Genomic DNA, 22,678 nt, shown 5'->3' with positions numbered 1-22,678 from the left:
AAGGGTAAGGGGATGGGTTTAGGATAAATTTTTTACTCTAATGAATCTAGAAGCTGCCATTACTGCTTGTTCATGTGGAAGGCCGGATGGCCATGAGCCAACTGTAGAACAGATAATTTTGTTTTCTTTCAAGGCTGGTTTGTAAATCTCGAGCACTTTTCAAGTGCTAAGATTGTACCTTGAAATAACAATCAAATATATACAGCATATTTCATCAGCTACTCTTTGATGAAACTGGAAGGTTTTAAAATAAGGTTGATATTATGCAGTTCTTGTACATATCTTTTGTTTACCAAGTAGCAATAAACTTATGCAACTTGTGAAATAAAAATGACTAGGTTAAGCTTAACTGTTAAAATAATGTGAACTGTAAAAGAGCACTATATACAAAATGGATATCATGTATTGTTGCTCACTTGAAGATTTTTGAAAGCATACATACATTTCTTTGTGACCTATTGGGCTATTTCAGATATATATATATACATAAGGTAAAGAGACTTCAAAGTGAATAAATATATTGTTTAAAATTAATACTGAAATTCAAATATATATTCATAATAAACAATGTAAAGACATACAACATGGTTGAAAAAAAAAACACTGGTATTTGTTACAAAACAGAAATAATCTAAAATGGAAAATAGAAACTCACTGATGAGAATAACATTCAGTAAGTAAAAGCATATATGTAACAAGAGCATTAACATATGCATCAACTGTAACATACAGCTGTTTACTGGTCATAGGTTCCTGCTTTGCCTTGTGCAACAGCATACTGAGGGAAGGATTAAAACTACGGTAGTCTCAGGAGTGATGATTAATGGGATGTACCAGGGCATGTGCTGGTTTGTATGGCTCATGAGCAGCATTGTTCATTATTAGTCTGTCTTTGCTCATGATAGCTTCTCACCTGTGCAAGCTCAGTGATTCCTCCAGCATTATCTTCAGCAGGGAAAAATAATCTTCATTGCCATCGCAGTGGTTGTCACTTCAGGGAATATCTTTGTGGGCCGCCTCAGTGGTTCTAGTGTTAAGGGACATGATATCTGGGCTCCTGTTGTGGCTTTAGCATTATGTAAGGTAATCTTGGTGCTCACTGTGGTGGTCCTATGTAACAATCTCAAGTGTCCACTCTTGTAGTGAGACAGATCTACTTTCAAATATATCTAGGATGGCACATGAGTGGTTACTTCTGCTTGGAAAACAGTGGGCAGCATAAGCCAGATAGGCACCTACAGCAGCTCATCTCCTCCTACATTACATGACACAGATACAAACAGCACAGACAACCAGGAGTGGCAGAAATGTTATAATGATATGATTTATCAGGGCTAAGAGGCCCTTGACCACTCCCTCACCTCACCATCTGATGATCAACAGTTCATGGATACAGCGAGTATTTCAAAAGCTTTAGGAATATTAACGACAAAGACTTTTTCTGTAAAGACAAATAAATGTTCGTATAATTAACGCACTGTGTCAGTTTCAGTCAGTATTACACACTTTGGTGTAACTAGTTCAGAACATTATATGATTTACCATAACAATGTCTCTTTTCATTATATGATACAGTATGATTCATCTTAAGTATATCCACAACTGAGAGACATAAGGAATGGCATTTCCAGCTATGGTTGCATCACACTTACATACACTTACAGGCCATAGGGAAGTCCACTTTCTTGAATTGCCACCATGGTTACCAGTCTCAGCAGCACCACCACACTATTCCAGTCTGCCTCTACAGTCCACTTTCGGGATTCTCATGGTCTCAGCACTAATGTAATCACTTCTTAGCGTGTGTGTTTGTTTATTTATATATATATATATATATATATATATATATATATATATATATATATATTTTCTTTTTTTTTCTTTTAAACTATTCGCCATTTCCTGCATTAGCAAGGTAGCGTTAAGAACAGAGGACTGGGCCTTTTTTTGGAATATCCTCACCTGGCCCCCTCTGTTCCTTCTTTTTAAAAAAAAAAAGGCAATGATATATATATATATATATATATATATATATATATATATATATATATATATATATATATATATCATTGCCTTTTCTAAAGAAATGTATAAATATTTTCCTTTATATAAATGAAGAGTCCTTTGATAAATGGTACTTTTCACGAAATTATTATCACTGTGGCACTTATTTTCAGGAACATCATATATATATATATATATATATATATATATATATATATATATATATATATATATATATATATATATATATATGATTTGCTGTAGAAACTCTTAAAAGTCTGAAAATGTATGCAGCAATGTTCTTAACATTATGGGTAAGTAGCCTTATTTCTAGGCAACTTTAAGATGTTTTTCCGTATTTGAAGTAATATGGATCTGTGTGAAAAGTGGTATTAACAGTTTCTGCATACATCAGTAACGAAATGCTATCTTCTATGGTTTTGTATTCAAAAATTTGTACAGAATATTTACTTTTCACCATTTTCACATCAAACTTCATCATTACTAGGCGTATGGCTTTCTTTTTCAGTTTTCAAGGATACTTGGGAAAACACACACAGCTTCTCTTACAGGTTAGTCTGTAAAATGCTCAAGAATTTTACTTTTGGGGTTAGTTAAAGTGCTGAAATCTTCATGAAGAGTCATTCTGTCAACTGAGGGTTTCAAATCACCATGAGACTTCCATTCAGGTTGGGCATAGATTGCTGTATGAATTTATAGTGTTAATGACTTTCATTTTTCATAAAGGTATTTCACCAGACCTTGCTGTTTAACTAAGCATTTACTTTCAACTATATAAAGTAGCTTGGTTCATAGTAGTGTGGGTGGCCTTTTTGACTTTGACGTTTGTGCCCTTGGCCAAACTCCGTCGCAGTCAGTAATATCTTTGTCATGTCATGGTGGCAATTAGCAGTGCGTCAGGGCTCTTATTTAACTAGTAGCGGCCAAACATCATCTCTTCGATGTTTAATTAATATTTGGGTGAGATGGTGGTGGGGGTGGCGGTGCAGTTGGGCTAGTCTTTGCCATCATCCGGACGGTATTCTTGAGCGCCTGACGTTTGTTGCAGAACCAAATCCTAACCACTTCTCGTTCATAGCCTAGCTGCTCTGCCAGAGCAGTGATCTCTGCACCTGTGGATAAACACTATTGTCAAGATATGCATCAGTTTTAAAAAGGCAGCAAATTATTACCAAGGTTAGTGTCTCTGTGATAATGACAGAAAATTGTCATAAAGTCTTGTTAAACCAAAGAAATGACTGTAAATCATCAGTTTCAGTGTCATCATAGTAAAAACAGCAAATTATTATCATGTTCTGCATTTTCATAGCTAAGACAGTAAATTTGTATAATGTTCAGCATCTCTGTAGGAAAGATAGAAAATTGATATCAAGATTATTGTACATTTATAAATATAGCAAGTATGGATCAAGAAAGTTATCACTAAAAACCAACTTGACATAACTCTTGTATAAAGCTAAGTTCAAGATGAATACCACAAAAGAAAAGATAGCAAATCACTGTCCGCGTCAGTATCACTTTCGTAAGAATATCAAATTAGGGGGACATCAGGACAGTATCTCTGAATTATTGGTTTTTCATACTAAATAGCCTTTCTATCCCTTGTGAGGTAGCATCTCATTTACACAGTTAGTCTCTGTCATGTGTAATGTACTGAATCCATGAATAGCCAAGCTCCACAAACTACTTAATGATTTACTTTGACCCCTTCATATGCATTAGTTCAGCTCCCAACAGCTTGTCCCCACGTACCCTTTCCACCCTAAATTCTGCCCTCTTGAATTTTCAAACTTTATTACCCTGAAACCTACTTAACTTCATCCTTACATCTCCTTGGTTACCTCAATCTTCTTGGTCCTTCTGCTTCTGATACAGTTACTCTTTGTCAGCGTGTCTTCACTCATCCTCTCCATATTCATGAATTATTTCTGTTCATCCTGATCTGCCCTCTCAGTCAGACTATGCTCATTACCACACCTCTCTCACAGTATCATTTTTCATGCAATCAACCTTCTTTTCACCACACACTGTCTTGAGATATATAATTTCCAGTATATTCATCTTCTTCCTATCCTTTGCATCTAGGATCCCTGAGTTACATCTGTGCAACACTATCACAAGTACTATACCTCTAGACATACCCATCTTTGCCCTTACAAACACAACTTAATGTGCTTTGGACCTTAACTTCCATTACAATCACTTTAGCCCCCATGGTTTTATCTGCTGCTGTGTCCACTTGCAGATTCCTAAAGCACTTCACTTTCTCTGTCCTCCCTGTTTAAGCTCACACTCTAACCATTTTGTCTCACCCATTCACAGTATATCACCACCTTCCATTTTTAAAACGTTTAAAATTTCAATTTCTTCCACACTGCTAAGATCTGTTATCAGTATTGAGAGTTTCTTGCTAAAGCCTTCCACTAAAGCCATGTCATTTGCAACTTTGTATCATATATGAATGCCGTGTACAAATCTCTCTGTCTGCGGGTATTTATCACACACTTTTTTCAAAGCATCCACTTATTTCACACATCCTCTGACTCTCCTGAAAGTGTATTTATCTTCCCTCCTTCTCAGTCTCTACTCTGCAGTTCACCAGTTATACTTATCAGACATATTTCTTTGTAATTTGAAAATTCCTCATTTGTCTCCTTTGCATTTACACAAGATGCTATACATACACTCAGCCAGTCCTCAGGCATCTAACCTTTGGCCATATGCAAAATGAACATGGGTCAGTCAATATCATCACCCCTTTCTTGAGAAACTCACTAGTTATCTCCTCCACTCCTAGTAGTTTATCACATCTTTTTTAGGCAAGTTAAAATAGTGAAGATATAGTGTTTGTCTTCTGTCTTTTTAGTGATTTACTGTTAGCAGATGAGACAGTTTTTGGGTTTGATGCTTTATTTATCCTGCAGAAGAAAAGAAAGTCAACTTTGGAAGAGGAGAGAGAGAGAGAGAGAGAGAGAGAGAGAGAGAGAGAGAGAGAGAGAGAGAGAGAGAAACTACTTTCATACTTAAAAGTACTTATCGTGAGACTTTGCTAAAAGGCAGGGTTAGTATGTAGCATTCACCAAAGGAAGATCTAGAGTTATGAAGTTGTGTAGGTTGCATCATTTATAATTAGGAGAGGTTTTATGTTTTTGGACTTAAGTGTTAGGAGCCCACATGTGAGTGAGACAGAAAGAACAGCTACCTAGGACCAAAGGATTGACACGATGCCACTTAAGTACTAACTTACCGAAAAGCCATTATTAACCCTCTGATACTCAGGCAAGTAGTATTGGTAATATGTCTGTCTCCCCATTTAGTAGCCGAGAGAAAATGTATGTCTTAATGAGCTGACATTTAACGAATAGTTCCAATGTATCAGTAGAGTCCTTTATATAAGGCTGTAAGAATTGTCAGCACACATGTCGTTGCATGGGTAGGATGGTTCTTGCTCCTGCTTTTTAGAGGGATGTGTGCCATCATGTGGCTCACATACTGAAGGTATTTCCCTTGTCAAAGAGGACACACTGCTATGATATTATGAAAAAAAAAATTATATGGAAGAAGCCAGGAAAATATGCATGTTGTTATCATTACACAAAGTCAACTGAGCGCAACAGCATTCAAACTCTCTCTCTCTCTCTCTCTCTCTCTCTCTCTCTCTCTCTCTCTCTCTCTCTCTCTCTCTCTCTCTCTCTCCCTCAGAACCTACCAGAAGGATGCGTATTCCTTTCAAAGTGTGAGTTGAGGACTTCCAAGGCCTGCGGAGTGAAGCTTGTGCGTCGCTTCCTCTTCTTGGTGGGCTCTGTGCCCATGAACTCTGTCAGTGTGTGTTGGCCATTCTTGTACCTGTCGGTGAGGAGGTCTTCAGTCTAAAGGGTGAGGGAAGGGTGCCGTCACTTATGCTCATTTATAAAGATGGTCAGTCTGAGTTATGTTCACATAAGGAAAAGTACCTACATTAGTTTAGATATTTTGTAGAAAGTGAAGAGTGATATTCATATACATCTGTGTGGTGATGGTTGTCATACACAGGAATTCATATGAAGTATGCAGAAGACTGGACATGGGAGGTGATACAAAGGATAGGTTTTAAACTTGTCTTCTACCATTATCAATCAGATATATTCTTCCACCAGAGGATGATCAGGGGATACAAAGGAGATTCTGCTTTGTGTGTGTAACACTTGGTGTGGGTTTGATAGGCGCTCAGTGTGGGAGTTGTCTCACTATGGGGGGGTGACATTTACTTTTCTCATAAATCTCTAAATAGATTACTGATCTACTCTGTATTATTCTGAATGATCTTATATCAAATTTGTAAAAAAAAAAATCAAATTGCAAGAAAATCAGACATAATATTTTCAAGAAAAACATTTGATATATCGCATTATTGTCTAAAAATATATATATATATATATATATATATATATATATATATATATATATATATATATATATATATATATAGAGGTCTTAGGGAGTTATGGGTCCTGGCTGGAGGGGGGTGGGTATGAGTAATTGTGGGGGTAGAAATGTGAGGTTCAAGGTAACACCCACCCATCATAAGCCTCCCGGCAACCCCAGCAGGACCTACACAAAACGACGTGCAGTCTGCGCTCAGGTAGGGCCTTACGCTCCGGGAGGGGTCCTATCCAAATATTATTTACGATTTTTTAATTTAACTTTGCATTGAAGTTTCCCTTCATAAGATTTATGATTTTAGCAATAGGTGACAGGGCATGATAAAGATAAATCACTACATATTTGAAAAAGAAGTAGGTGAAAATCATTTTAGCGACAGAGCAAACCACAATATCAGACTGACAGTGTGCTGCTTGTGTTATTCTCTCTGCCTCAGCTACTGCTGCTGAGACACACTCGAGTTATGGCCTCTTGAGATACCTGAACGTTCCGTCAAGACACGAGAACCTGCAGGGAGTGGCGGTGGAGACGAAGAGGCCGCTAGGGGTCGGGCGAGGTAGTGGCGGTGCCGATGAAACCTGACAACCGGCCGAGTAACTGCTGTGGGAGTAGTCGGCCAAGCACTGTGAGGGGTAATTAGTCAGGGACTCAAGCGTCACTGTGCACAGGCACATGTGACTGAGAAGCCAGCCAGAGTACCAAATATTACTGGTCGAACCTACGGGATGGCTGGATATACTGTAATCAAAAATGATTCCTTTAGCAGCCAAGGTTCTATGATATTTTGTTATATAGCTTTATTTATTACATTTTTTCGGTATGATTAGTAGCTTTATGATTCATACAGTGACGCAAAGGAAGTAACTGGTTGCGTTATGCTGCTTCACACTGACGCACAGGAAGGTAAGATTTTAATTTTCCCTTAATACGGATATCAGCGAAAGCTGCTGCGGCCTCCTCGTGACTACTTGTGTTTTTCTCGTATATATTTATGTGTATGTAGGACGTGGTATATCGCCAGGTGGGGAAGCTTTTCCCATGATTCAAGAAAAAGTTCTCGCATCAAGGACGCCTGCATAATAGGATTTTTTGGAGCCGTTTGAAAGTGTGGAGTCATGGTCCTGCTCATTTCTATGAACTCTAATCGATCAGGGGTAATGATCTGACTGATATCAGGTTATTTTAAGGCGTTATACACTGCAAGGCTTAACTTTTGTGTCTAATCGTTTCTCCTCGCCTGCCACTGCTGTCGCTCACGAGAGTGTATCATTCTCGAACTGTGAGTACACATCATGCGGACTGATTTGTCCTCCGTTTGAAAATCTCGCTCATAAGTTTGTTTGTTTTTTTGTTCCAGTAAAACGTGAATTCAACATTAAAAACTTGATAACGGTGTCAGTGATAGCAACCCTGGCAGGCCCCATTTCACTGGCGATTATTTGCTGGTCTGGATAATTCCGTCATAGGTCTGTGTGACGAAGACCCTTACACTGAAAAGGTTGCATGAGACAAATGAAAATAAAACCGAAGTATGTCTTCATTATATTGCTATGACCATTGGGCAACATTCCATGGCTGGCGATTCTTACCTGTCTATGGATTGGTTGTGGGTTTAGAAACTAGCAGTTCTTTAGGCCTATTCAGCGGACGTTCTCGATTTATTGACCCTTGAACACTTTTGATGCCACATGCTCGAACGGAAGTATACGCATGACCACGACCACGACAACGCAAGATGGCCGCTCCGTTTCCGCCAGTCAACACAATGATCAGTTAGGATAGCTTTTTACAGTATTTGCTGCTGCTATATCATGCCCTACTTAGCAAGAACAATGGCCAAACACAATGAAATACAATCGGCCTGCTAACTAGCCAAGTATCGATCTCGTCTTGGCCGCTAGCCGCCGACAATTTAGTGCCCCCTTTTCCCCTAGGATCAATTGCTAGTCACTAGCTGGCCAATCGTGCCCCCAACTGTTGCCCAATAAATGACCAAGAATCGTAGTCTAATGGTAGCTAGCTGGCCAGGTATCGTTATACAGCCTGGCGGCCGCTAGCGAGCCAGGTATCGCAAGTGCCCCTGAGGACAACCGTAACCAGAGTGGCGAGTAGTTTACCTGTCCTCCGCTTCCTGCATCCATCGCTCTAGAACTGGCTTGATCTTTTGTGCACTTTTTGGCGTGATGTCTAGTTTTTCAAACCTAAAACGAGAAAACAGAGCTCGTGAATTTCTTGCTATAGCTTCGGTTTTAGCTAATCTAACTTAGAAAGAGTTTTGTTACAAAGCATCATTACTCTACTGGTCACAATCTACAAAATTTGTTAGTTGGAGTATACATGTGGGCTAAGAGCAACGGAGGGTGAAGCATTATTGCCTGGTGAAAGGGTCTTGCACACGGCAGCGTCATAAGCCCACCACCCATTAGTAGGCCAAGTCTCAGGCTTGTTTAAGTCTGTGAATCACACTAGTGAACTTCGACGCGGGGACGTGTAAGGCCTCCCTGCTCGCCACCCTAGTCAAAGCTCCCTCATCTTGAAATTCTTCGGATTTTTTTACAGCTTTAATTCTCCACTTAGAGAACATTATGGCCTTGCACATAAACACCGAAGAGGAACATGCGACCATCGTTTTGTTGAGGAACGAAAGAAAGGACATCAGAGAGAGGATGTTAGTATGAGTTTTAGCATGTTAGTATTGGAGACACATGAACAACATATAAATTCAAATTCAAACCAGAAGCAAATTGAATTTAGTGGAGTCCCAGTGACTAGGGTAGCATGTGCTGCACCCTCCGCACCAAAACACACAATGGTTTAGTCATCATGTACTTTATACAGTCAACAACAACAAACTGGTTTTCTCTAGGACTTGGCTTAGGCTGGGACACAATACAGGACCTAAATAGTCCGCCTGATTGATCATAAAACTTGGTATTTCTTGACACAACTAGTGAGCCTACTACATGATTTGTTTTTACACTGTGAGACCCATCATAACAAATGCAAAGTTTGTTGACTGGATGTTACAGACACAGGACGTGGAAGGTCTGACGGGTCTAGCAACAAGCTTAATAATCTTTCTTGTGTGTTTCGGTTTTACACTTAATAAATTATGAGCGCAAGAGAGAACCCTAAGAGACGGAACTCATGCATGACGATCATTAATAAGTTACATTATGACAATTTAAGTCTACATCAGACAGTATGAAAATGCATTTTGTTTAAAATGCATTTTTTTGTTTAGTAAGATGAACAAAGAAAGTAAGTAAAGAACACTGAAATAAGCGATAAGAACAGCTACAATATACTAAGAAACTCCAGAAATTTTAGTTGCATTATAATTGGAAACATCTTGAATTGCAGATTAAAAAATGCAAATAGAAAAAATACATACAATACAAAATCTGAATCGAAGATAAAAAAGGAGACAATATCATACATGAAATAACTAGTAGACAGATGTGGACGACAACAAAGCATGCAACATAACTAGAGCATCCAGTAGGATTATGGCATCACTGCGGGAGGTGCCACCACTGGGGCAGGACCTACCTGCAGATGGCCGACTGAGAGTAGGCTGGACCCTCCGTGATGCTCAGGGCCTGCCCCACCTGGGTCTGGGTTAGTCCCATGGACAGTCGACGGATCTTGAAGGCCTTGGCGAACTCCTTGATCTCGTCGAGGTTGACTCCGTCCACCAAGTTACCTGTAGACTGGCTGATGGTCGGCTGGTCTGTAGGGGAGGGTGCCAAGGGGGGACCTGGTTATAGACACAGGAGTGAAGGCCAGGGTTACCAACACGTCACGACAGGTCATGTTGGAGGGAAGGAGAAGGAGACACACGTACCAACCAACACATAAAGGTTTGTTAAGTTAGGATAAGGCTGGGACCGTCTGGGTAAGTGATAGGTCACTTACACGTCATATCTCGTCAAGCTGGGGAAGGTGCTCCACTGCACCAGGTTTATCCTTAACATGGCCAATATAGAATCTCTCTCTCTCTCTCTCTCTCTCTCTCTCTCTCTCTCTCTCTCTCTCTCTCTCTCTCTCTCTGAATCTTTGCCGGATTTGTTCAATTTACAACGCCTGAATGTTCTTTGGAACAATAAAATCAGTTCTCCCTGAAATGTAGTTTTATCTTCATATATATATATATATATATATATATATATATATATATATATATATATATCTCGAAGAGTATTTTCTGTACGAAAAAATCTTTGCTTTTAGGCTGAGCAACATGTGTGCATGTGAATCGAGTCACAACATATAATTTTTGTTGATTCTAAGACTTTCACTGTCCTGCTTTGGCCGAACCTGACTTTGCGTCTGTAAAGGTTATGCTTCACGTTCATATCAAACTCACGACCTATGAAATGCGGGACCTGTTGCTCTACCATTACTAATGTGAAGTCTGGCAAACATTCTGATCTCGGCAATGAGTGGGTATGTACAAGTAGGTCAAGTTGTACAAGTCTAGGGGAATTGATGTTGGTGTGTTAAACGTTTAAATATAACCGATTATTCGTTTTTGTTGCTTGAGGTGAGATGTGTGGAGGACTATACTGTGAATATAGCGTCATCATCCACCCGGCCAGAAACAGCCACCCACCCTTACCCTCTACCCCAAGAATATAATGTGATATGAAAGGTTATATTTTTCAACCATATTAAAGGTTTACATGACAGGCGGCAGACACCAGTGGTCCCCATGACAGGCGGAGGACCCCAATGGTCCCCATGACAGGTGGCACACACCAGTGGTCCTCATGACAGGCCGCAGACACCAGTGGGCCTCATGACAGGCGGAGGACCCCAATGGTCCCTATGACAGGCAGCACACACCAGTGTTCCTCATGACAGGCCGCACACACCAGTTGTCCTCATGACAGGCGGCAGATACCAGTGGTCCTCATGACAGGTGGAGAACCCCAATGGTCCCCATGACAGGCGGCAGACACCAATGATCCTCATAACAGGCATATGCACCAGTGGTCCTCATGATAGGCCGCAGACACCAGTGGTCCTCATGACAAGCGGCGGACCCCATTGGTCCCCATGACAGGCGGCAGACACCAATGGTCCTCATGAGAGGCAGCAGACACCAGTGGTCCTCATGGCATAAGACCACAGGATGAGGTATTTGTTTTCTTCCCATTACTGTAAGATTGCTACTTCAGTGTTTTTCCTGTTTGCAGTTTTATACGTTGTACGATCTTTCTTCACTGCGAGGTATATGACATTTTCCAGATGTAATTATTGCGTGATTGACCTTGTTTACTGAGGTCAGTGTGAGCCATTAGCTTATCTAGGAGGGATGAGGTGATGCCCCCGTATTATTAATACTGGTCCAGCAGACTACTTAACGTGGAAGACCATTATGCTCTGTGTTGCAGTAATATTATATACAATATGACCATCGAGTGCCACACCGGCAAAACACACGCACCACTGGCTAGCCCTCTGTAGGAGGATGGATGGTACACATATACTGCAGGTGATGATTCATTAATAGCATATGGATGTGCTGTGAGACTGACTGGCTGCTGGAGGTGAAAACCCCACTCTCTCTTACAGTTTTTCTAATTTTTCTTTTTCTTTCTTAAGACTCCCGAAGGGATAGCAAAGTTTTCCTGCCATGACTGTTTTGATTTCTATTCGAGAGTGCCCAGAATAGATATATATTTATCTTCAGATTTCTTCTGAGCGAAATAAATTTGCCGTAGAAAGCGGACTACCGCCGCTTTCCCAATTTTTCTGTCTTTCCGATGAATAGGATTTTGTCTTTACATCACCAAGTAATGTGATGCCTCCTGCTTCACAGGTTACATGGCCAGATATGTTTGAAAAAATGACTCATAACTTTTCTCTGATTAATGACCAGTGTCCGAGTGTCTTGATGCACTTGACATTATGTTCCACGAGGAAATAAACACAAAACCTTAGATGAATTGATATTACAAAGACTGGCTATAAACATTTATGTGTTAAGGTTTGTGTCTTAGGTAACACACACACACACACACACACACACACACACACACACACACACACACACACACGTCCTAAACCCAAATATTAAGGTTCTAAATATGAAGGTTCAGATGTCATAGACCGTAAACATACAGGGAGGGGGCAGTGCGTAAATATAAAGGAACAAATATCACAGCTACTCATCGGACACCGTCAATACAGATTTTTTCTAAATACTGAGTTTCAAACTTTGTAAAGCCGCCACATCTACAGATGGCTGTAGCCAAAACATACAGGCTCAGAAATCATCAAAGATTCAAAAGTGATACGCCATATACAAAGTTTATAAGCAAAAATACTGGGAAACAAAGATTTCAATTGTAAAGTTTGTGGAGATAAACCATAAACACGGTTCATTTTACCAACATTAAAGTTAACGCATATTAAGGGTGTACATAACTATGACCTCCCAAACCATTCCGTAACCACTGCTCCGCAGCGTAAGGCTCCACATTTTGTACTGAACCCTTTTATGTAGTCAAAGAACAGCGATTCTTTGTTATCAGAGAAAGGCGGAAGTCGCCTCAACGCAATTCCTTTGTCTTTGAATATGAAGCTTCTATTTATTTTTTAGAAATCCTAAGCGCTAACACGCTCCCTTTATATTCTATCAATACAAGGCATTTTGGTTCTGGATTCCTGGTTTCTCTAAGTACACACTGGAAATTTGTGGTCTTATACAAGTGACTGAGCAAGTTCCAGTGTGTATACTTTGGTGCTGATGATTCCAGAGTAAAACAGTGAAGTGTTGGTGTAGTGTAACAGTGCACAACTTTAACTAAAGAGATGATATTTACATTCGAAGACTTGACGAGAAAGGATACCTTTTAGCGAGTTGGGCCTTTAATTAGGAGGTCAAGTGTCTTTGTTTGGGAGTATTGTCTCGCAAAGTAAATTCTTTTTCTTTGTAGGATTGTTGGACATGTCACCGTAAGGAAGGCATTTTGCCGGAATGCAAGATCACTTTCGTTCCCCGAAGTTAAGTTGAAAAGTGAAGGTTTTTAACACTCAGAGGATCTCTGTTGTTAGTGTTGGTAAACCTCGTTTTGATAACAACTTTTTGTTAGTGTAATGATTTTTTTGCTTGAGCTGGTCCATTGTTTGGTTGTAGGTATTTTTTCCCCTCCAGGCTTTTATTTCTTTAAGTGTATGAATGTGTATATAGTATAGGTAGTGTGTGTACTGGTGAGGAACTTGCACAAGGTTAACACTTACTGTGGTTGTCCAGGAAGTCCGGAGAGTACCTGGCTGTAGGCGGCGCTGGCGGGGCGGGGTAGTGGCCGCCCAGTCTGCCGCCCAGACCGCCCACTGGGTCAGCTGGGAACCAAGGGGAAAAAACAGAGGATTGAAGCAAGTCTGAGGCTTTATATTAATGAATCAAATATATAAGAATCATCGCAGAAACCGACACAGATAGGAAATATTTAATTTCTTTCTTATAAGCAACAGACTGATGTGAACCTAAATGATTTCTACTCCAAATAGTACATTAGTCTACGTTATGTGTAGTCAATATTTAGCTTAATTATGAGGAAAGTGGTATATGAATATCATCGACCGTAGTCCTACAGTGAGGGAGGAGGCCGTCCCTCTCCGTCAGCCCATGACTAGGTCTGAGGGTCTGGTTTACCAGAACCCCCTCCTACAGGGTAACACTACGGCCCTTATCGTCGTTATTCATCACTGACAATAATCATGAATTTTCTGAAAAGTTAAAATGTTCGCTTACATAGTTTATTTATATCTGACTCATGATGATTGGAAATTATCATCAGAATTTTTCACATTTCAATGAAGATCATGATTATTATCATGAGGTGCGTATGCTGTTCTTGCTAGGAATATAAAGACATGACAACCATGGTAATGTTGGTGAGGAGGACGACTGTCACCTGTTGGACTGACCTGTGACGGGGGACGACAACGGCAGCGGCAGCTTGGGCTTGTCGTTGCCCATGTTGTTGTTATTGTTGTTGTTATTACTGTTGTTGTTATTGTTGTTATTGTTATTGTTGTGGACGTGATGGGGATGGAAGAGGGAGGGAGGGAGGCCGGCCAAGCCCAGGAGGGGATGAGGGGCGGCGGAGGTGGAGGAAGAGGAGGAGGAAGAAGAAGAAGAGTTGGAGGAGGAGGCTGGAGGTAAGGGAGAGGAATTGGTCGAACCTGAAAAAGAGAATCACGTGAGTTACTGATATCACGAGACGTGTGACCTTATGTCTAATGTCAGGTGAGGTTCTGTCCAACTTACATGTGTGAGTGTTTATTATCATCCCTAACCTATCCTCTGTGTACGTGTGTCTAGGGTCATCTGAGTCTAAGTTTTCTACAGATGAGTGTAGAAGGCTCCTCCCTCACTCTGGCTAATATGATTCACATACAAGCAAGCAGCAGGAGTGGCCCTCCCTCTTCCTGCTTCACTCAGACATTCGCCACTTTAAAAAAAAATCTAACGAAACAAATAAAGATGAGAGGCTTGTCCAGCTTATTAACATACAGGTCCTCGGTCTAACCCCCGTAGGGTAAATAGTGGGGCCTTGGAGGGGGGAGATCCCCTCCCTGGCCTAGTAGATCAGCTTTTTGATTCTGATTCTGACTTGTCCTTCGTCAGCAACGTTGTCTTGATGTGTCAATCGAAGCAGAAGGAAGACAATAAAAATACAATACAAGCAGAGTAAAGGGTAGTAATAACAGCGAATATATATATATGTGATCACCAAAGAAATAGTAAATAGAACAAGACAAAGTCACAGTTGAGGAAACAGGCCAAAAGAACATAAACAACAATGTATAGAAGGAAAATGGATGAAATATGCAGGAACTATTCCTTAACGATGACAAGCCACTGAGTACAGCATAAAACCACTGAGTACGGTAAGAACCTTCCAAGTACAGCAAACACCAACTTAGTACATTAAGAACCCACTGAGTACACTGGCATCCCCTGAATACGATAGTGAACCAGGAAGTACAGCGACTTAACCCAATGGTAAGACCATTCTGTGGGTCCTGCCTACCGACGCTCATACCTGACCCTTTGTGCTCCCGGCAATTTTTCTCTAATATTTGGTCTGGCAAATAATCTTTATGACTTTCGCTTTGAGGTAATGCGCTCTTCGACTTTTTTTTTTTTTTTAACTATTGCAGAGGTCGATATGAATATAATATAGTTATCCGTACTGGGAAGAGATAAAATGAAGAAAATGGTGAACATAAGTAGAAGTGACAGGTTAGTGATGATATTGTCAATCACATACTTTCTGGTCAATACTTTGTCCCAACCTGACACTCAAGTCTTATTTTCGTTGCTGTTTTCAGGTCATGGAAGCAGTCTGTAACTTCCCTGAATTTATGAAGTTTTCACCTAGAAAGAAAATAGGAAATAAGACAATACTGCACCGTACGATCTCATATTTGTAGATACAGAAGTGACACACTTCCAGCTTGAATGAGGTGTTGCATTTCCTAAATATAATTAGCGGCCCACTGGATTAGCGGGGTCCAAAGGTTGTCCACATCCCAGGGAAAGAAGGAAAGAAAAGGAAACCAATAGCATGTATCATAACTAATCACAGGAGGAAATGGTAGGGAGGGGAGAGGATATTTTAATTCAATCCTTCTTACCGAGAAATGAACTGTGTAACCCAACGCCTTAGCCAGTGAGGTCCCGACGTTTCAGACTCCGGTGCCCGCCCTCGTGCCGGCCTGGCGTATTTCTTACTGTTCTTCTTTGAAAGGTTTAAGACCTTGTTGTGAAAGCTTGGGTGTACATAGGGGTGTAATTTTGAACTGTGTCCCGAGAGTGGATGTATTGCCACCGACATAAGCAGCCCACACTACAAAATAATCATTATTATAATTATTATTATCTCCATTATTGTTTTTGTTATCTTTATTATTATAATCATGAATATCAGGTTGTAAAGGGCGCAGCTTCACAGGGCCGCCCTTAAAGCACCGCCCTTAAAGCAGAAGGCTGGCTGCAGCCGCAGGCCGTGTGTGTGTGTGTGTGTGTGTATGTGTGTGTGTGTGTGTGTGTGTGCGGGGGGGGGGGGTCAGTGGGAAAGGACCTACCGCTTTTCGAAGTCCAGCGAGTTGGACCGTTGGCGGCAACGCGAGGAAGGGCAGTTATTCTACTGAGAATGATAAAAACGATCGTCAACCCTCCGAGCGCTGGAAGGGCAAGTTATTCGCCCAGAGAGCTGCTACCACTGCCAGATGTCAGACACGCAGTCTGGGGCTGGGGACTCTGCCACCTGGTACTAACAGAGTCGCCGTAAGACCAGATCAAGTTCGGCCTTGTTACAAGTTCCTAAACTAACGCACACCTAACGAAAACGGTGAATGGTGCTAAATCTGAAGTTTGGACATTACGGAAAATTATTGAGGAGTGGGCAAACGTTTGGAATGATTGACTCCAGTCATTGATGTACTCCCGTCATGAGGAACTCCAGTCATATGGGACTCCAGTTATGGAAAGTATCGTTGTTACACCTGCCGTGAGCTGGAACGCCTATTTCAAGCCTCCAGTTGGGATTCTTTCCCAGGATACGGAAGACTCGCCCACGGGAAACTGAGTGTAAGTGTTTACCATCGTGAGTGTATCGTGAGGACGACTGTTGGCCTCTAGGGTCATCGCAAGGAGAACATACACTCTGAAGGAACACGAACGTGATTATTTTGCAATTTTTGTTTACTTTTTCGTAGTGCTGTGAGGAGCATTGTTTACCCAAGGGAATATCACAAGGTGGATTGTTTATCCTAAGAATCATTACAGGATAACTGTTTGCTATTTGCTGTACGTGCGTTTTCTTTGCGTGTTCTGTTCATTTCCTGTTGTGTCTTCTGTTGTGGCATGTTCGACTGGAGTGGCACTTGTTGCCTGACCTGTGGAGTCTGACCTTACATCATCGGCGATCATGGGGAAGGTACCAAGTCTTGTAAGGAGACGAAACGCAATTTGTCACCGGGAATGTCTTAGTGACTATGCTGTTGATGGTGGCTGCCTGATGTAAAAGGACTGTGTGTGTGTGTGTGTGTGTGTGTGTGTGTGTGTGTGTGTGTGTGTGTGTGTGTGTGTGTGTGTTCACAAGTGCACGAGAGAGAGAGAGAGAGAGAGAGAGAGAGAGAGAGAGAGAGAGAGAGAGAGAGAGAGAGAGAGAGAGAGAGAGAGAGAGGTCGTTACATGGCAAGACTGGCAAAAGTACAAGCGATGTTTTCGCTGGTGTCACGTAATTACAGTGACGAGGCTATAAAAGGAAAACTATTTAACAGGGAATCCCTTGAAGAGCCGTGACACTGAGCAGAGAAACACTAATCCTTTCTGAGGAACCTGTTAAAAATGACCTGGCGAGTTAACTCATTACCTGATGATAGTCTTCAAGCTCTGCGAAGAAACTGTGGGAAGAGATAAGCAAGGATGAGCGTGGGAGGCAGGAGGACCACTTGGGAGAGGGGAGGGAGCATGGGGAGCAGGAAGAGAACATGGGAGGCGGGGAGGCAACATGGGAAGCGGGGAGGGAACATGGAAGGCGGGGAGAGAACATGGAAGACGGGGAGGGAAGTATAGATACTCAGATATGGAAGAGAGACATAAAGGAGATGACGACAGGGAAGGGGACGCTGGAGAAAATAAGACAAAGCCAAAGCGAAGAGGGAAAAAAGATATAAAGATATACTGTACATTTACTTATGAAGGTAGTCTTCCAGCGACTCATCGGGATGAAGTTAATTCAAGGTTGGGGGTGAAGAAGAGAGATAGGGGGAGCGGTAGGGAAGGGTTGATGAAATAGTTATAGGAAGTGGGTAAGGGAGGGAAAGAGGCAGGGGTATAGGAACAGGTGAAAACATCACTACAGAGACGATATGGGTTGGCCTCTGGTACCGCCAGACCCACTGAAGGCTGTAGCTCTGCCGTATTCAGTTCTAACAGTAAGTTGACGTTATCCCATTTATATTTTGTTTTAGGAAATGAATAGAAATCCAGACAGAAGAATAGATACATAAGAACAACTAAAAACTGAAGAGGATGTACAGGATTATGTCACAAAGGTATAACAGATAAGGTGATATCTAAGAGCATTAGTGTCGTTAATGTCTTGCCGCGCGCCTTCAGATCGGGCTAATATATTCCTTCAAGAAAATATGGCAGCTCAGTTAGTACAGTTGTTCACTAATAACATAAAATCGTCTTGGGATTCCACACAGTTTTGTAAATCGGTTAGAATAAGTTTTCTTTAAAACAAAAGAGAAAAAAAGTATCTTATGTCAGTTTAATGATCAGTCCCCTGAAGGTTATGGGTAAGACGTCATCACATACATAGATCATACAGTACAGTAAACCAAAATCGCATCACAGAAAAGGAAAACGTAAACAGTACGTCTGGTACATGGTAGGGAGGCGCCCCCCTAATCTTTTATTTTCTTTTAAGTTTGCTGAAACTATAGGGATATATATATATATATATATATATATATATATATATATATATATATATATATATGATGAACAGCAAGTCAACTGTCTCGCCTGTGATTCGAACCCACGCGAGCTGGATCTTGGGTCGACCCGAGCACACGCAAGTATCACTAACGCTACACCACGGAGGCCTGACACGAAAAAACATTTTCCCACCAAAACTGATGGACACATCCCCCAGGATAACAGAGGGTATCATGATGGACGTGGATAAAGGAATAATGAAAGTGATTGAATGATTCGTGAGGAACTTGTTGCATCGAGAAATATGCCACAAGTCAACTGCGAGTGACTTGGGTCACGTGTGAAGAAACTCCCATGACTTGAGCCGTTTACCGCCTATCCAAGACGCAGCGGACATTGTTGAGGGGTGGAAGTGTATAGGCAAGGCCGGTGGCAGGGATGACGGCGGGGGATGTTGGCAGAGGGTGGTGGCAGGGGCAGTAGTAGGGGATAGTGACAGGGGTAACCGGACTGTGGATGGCGTGCTGACCACACTTGTGTTGACACAATCCACCTTATATTTTACTCATCACCTCACCAGCGGCAGCCACCAGTCCAAGGACTATCACAGGCCACCAGCAACACTGTGCTGGGTTGCCCCAGGCCACCAGGAACACTGTGTTAGGCTGCCCCAGGCCACCAGGAACACAGTGTTGGGTTGCCCCAGGCCACCACCAACACTAAAGGATTCGCCTCTTGTGTGAAAGTCAATGATATGGAGAAGAACGTCAAGCGTTGTACAGAGTATGAGTCATGTAAGACCTCCATCTGTCTCACAGGAATACGATCAGTTTGTTTATTCTTAACCATCAAGTTCAGTAACATTAACCTCTTGATCACGACGGTATGATACTTGTGCGCGAGACTTCGATCGTTTAAACACGACGAAATAGTTCTGAGCATGAAAGTATGATCCATAATCACGATGGTATTGTACTTGGGTACGATGGATGAAAACAAAAGGGTAAGATAAGAAAGGAAAGAGTCATGGTTTAGTAAAGAAGGTCAAGAAGCGAAAAATATTAGATATACAATGGAGCAGATAAAGGCGACACTGTAGCCAGCCATTATATGAAAGATAGAGCAAGAAACAAGTATTGCGGGATGAGAAAGGGAGGAACAGAGGAACTTTAGAAACAGTGTTGTGGACAATGTAAAAGACAATTCAAAACTTTTCCATAAGGTCATCAGGAGCAAATTATCAGTTAAAGAGCTGCTAATCAGCTTGAGAGACTCGGAAGGAAGAATTCTTGAGGATGACGAGGACATATGTGAGGAGCTGAATGATAAATTTTAAATGTTTCCATTGGTGGATACTAGCATCCCTGCATCATCAAGGCAGAATGGGGAGGACAAAAGACTTGATAAAAATGACAAAATCAGGCTCTCAAAATGACCCACATCGGGCTCATAACCTTCAAGAAGTCTCACCATGTAAACGGAGGCATCTGCTTAGCCACTACAAACATCTTTCAGTCTGAGCTACAGGCCAGTCTTCCTATATAACTGTGATCCTTAGAACACTTAATAGAGATAATAAGAATGCAAACCGACGGCAGTGGAAGAACTACCTAACTGGGTGACACCCGTCTATTACACCCTACACTTGTTTATCACACCACAACATTGATCCTAGACCTAGACAGTTTTACCTCTACGACTGTTATGGTAGAAGAGGCACAAGTGTTGGAGAGCTTACCTGTGTGCTGAGGGTGAGGCGCAGGCTGGTGGAGATGGTGGAGGGGGACAAGGGGGTTCACTAACGAGGAACCTCCAACACCAGCTTGACCCAGCGGGATGGTGAGGATGGGCTGGACTGCTATACCTGTGGTGGAGACAGTCGTTAATGTGTAAAGAAGATTTGCTTAAGTGGTGAAGGGAGTCAGTCATTAATGGAAAAAAAACTGTTCGTGTGATGTAGATGGTTGTTAGTTTGGTGGAAAAGATTGTTAGTATAGTGAAGGAGTTCGTTAGTGACTTGTAGATGGTTGTTCATGGGGCAGAGAAGGCTGCTCGTGTAGTGGTGACGATAAGTGAGGGGGTGGTATGACGTGAGGCAGAAAATGCATCAAAAGCTTTGAAAATGTTGGAGGAGAAAAGATTAGTGATGCAGAAATACTGACGATGAGGAACCTGTTGTTGCAGTGACGTCAGAAAGTATTGTTGTGACGTTAGAAAGGATTAGTCTAAGATGAGTCTAGGTTGTAACACTGGGAGAAGTGAATATCGTCTACGACAGGTGTTCACAATGTGTATTTTTTGAGAGTTATACACTCGTTGCCCCGTCTCTTAATTTCTCCTTTATGTGTATGCAGACCCACGCGCGCACACACACACACACACACACACACACACACACACACACACACACACACACACTAGCCTTAGTCGGGTGCCCATTTATCGACCTTCCCCGAGGGAAGGATGAACACCTGGGCTGAGTGTGGGCAAACTTCCTCGCTCACGATTCGAAACCATGCGGGTTCCAACCCGGACTGGCTTACAGTGACTCATGAACATTAACGCTACCCACAGCACCTCAGAGGCCCCTAGTGTCGTGGATAACCCACCATAATTCTAACTCCCTAACATTCAAATCATTTATCATTCTCACCTTATACATCAAATTTAACCTCTACTAAAGAGAAGATAGAGACAACCTCACCCAAAACCTTTTTACTTACCCGCCCCACCCCCCACCCACCCCCCCCCCATATAATTCATTATCTAAACTGACCATTTTATTTTCCCTTGCTCCCTTGGGTCTCCCCTCTCCAATCTATCCCAAGTCCAGTGAAAGCTGTGGTGAAGTAAGCTAGTCCAGTGAAAGCTGTGGTGAAGTAAGCTAGTCCAGTGAAAGCTGTGGTGAAGTAAGCTAGTCCAGTGAAAGCTGTGGTGAAGTAAGCTAGTCCAGTGAAAGCTGTGGTGAAGTAAGCTAGTCCAGTGAAAGCTGTGGTGAAGTAAGCTAGTCCAGTGAAAGCTGTGGTGAAGTAAGCTAGTCCAGTGAAAGCTGTGGTGAAGTAAGCTAGTCCAGTGAAAGCTGTGGTGAAGTAAGCTAGTCCAGTGAAAGCTGTGGTGAAGTAAGCTAGTCCAGTGAAAGCTGTGGTGAAGTAAGCTAGTCCAGTGAAAGCTGTGGTGAAGTAAGCTAGTCCAGTGAAAGCTGTGGTGAAGTAAGCTAGTCCAGTGAAAGCTGTGGTGAAGTAAGCTAGTCCAGTGAAAGCTGTGGTGAAGTAAGCTAGTCCAGTGAAAGCTGTGGTGAAGTAAGCTAGTCCAGTGAAAGCTGTGGTGAAGTAAGCTAGTCCAGTGAAAGCTGTGGTGAAGTAAGCTAGTCCAGTGAAAGCTGTGGTGAAGTAAGCTAGTCCAGTGAAAGCTGTGGTGAAGTAAGCTAGTCCAGTGAAAGCTGTGGTGAAGTAAGCTAGTCCAGTGAAAGCTGTGGTGAAGTAAGCTAGTCCAGTGAAAGCTGTGGTGAAGTAAGCTAGTCCAGTGAAAGCTGTGGTGAAGTAAGCTAGTCCAGTGAAAGCTGTGGTGAAGTAAGCTAGTCCAGTGAAAGCTGTGGTGAAGTAAGCTAGTCCAGTGAAAGCTGTGGTGAAGTAAGCTAGTCCAGTGAAAGCTGTGGTGAAGTAAGCTAGTCCAGTGAAAGCTGTGGTGAAGTAAGCTAGTCCAGTGAAAGCTGTGGTGAAGTAAGCTAGTCCAGTGAAAGCTGTGGTGAAGTAAGCT

At 41.9% G+C, this 22,678-nt stretch overlaps 1 protein-coding gene across 3 annotated transcripts; it reads right to left on the bottom strand.

The window, feature by feature from the left end:
- Positions 1-2,073: 2,073 nt before the first annotated feature.
- LOC139747689 (POU domain, class 6, transcription factor 1-like) lies at positions 2,074-21,286 on the bottom strand. 3 transcript variants are annotated; one of them, XM_071660282.1, is made up of 7 exons: positions 20,661-21,286; positions 14,389-14,646; positions 13,699-13,800; positions 10,000-10,207; positions 8,565-8,648; positions 5,735-5,871; positions 2,074-3,137 (listed from the first exon to the last, which is right to left on the bottom strand). In XM_071660282.1, the coding sequence occupies exons 2-7, from the start codon at positions 14,438-14,440 to the stop codon at positions 2,971-2,973; spliced, it is 750 nt and encodes a 249-aa protein (XP_071516383.1). In that variant the 5' UTR covers positions 14,441-14,646; positions 20,661-21,286; the 3' UTR covers positions 2,074-2,970. The 3 variants fall into 3 exon arrangements, with proteins under 3 accessions (XP_071516383.1, XP_071516385.1, XP_071516384.1); XM_071660283.1 differs by having other exon boundaries at positions 2,078-3,137; positions 10,000-10,180; positions 20,661-20,918; XM_071660284.1 differs by lacking the exon at positions 8,565-8,648 and having other exon boundaries at positions 2,077-3,137; positions 20,661-21,272.
- Between the last annotated feature and the right edge of the window lie 1,392 nt (positions 21,287-22,678).

This window comes from Panulirus ornatus, chromosome 69 (genome assembly GCF_036320965.1).
Source record: "Panulirus ornatus isolate Po-2019 chromosome 69, ASM3632096v1, whole genome shotgun sequence".
NCBI lineage: Eukaryota > Metazoa > Arthropoda > Malacostraca > Decapoda > Palinuridae > Panulirus > Panulirus ornatus.
The sequence above is the reverse complement of the archived record's forward strand: the minus strand, read 5'-3'. Positions and strand labels throughout refer to the sequence as shown.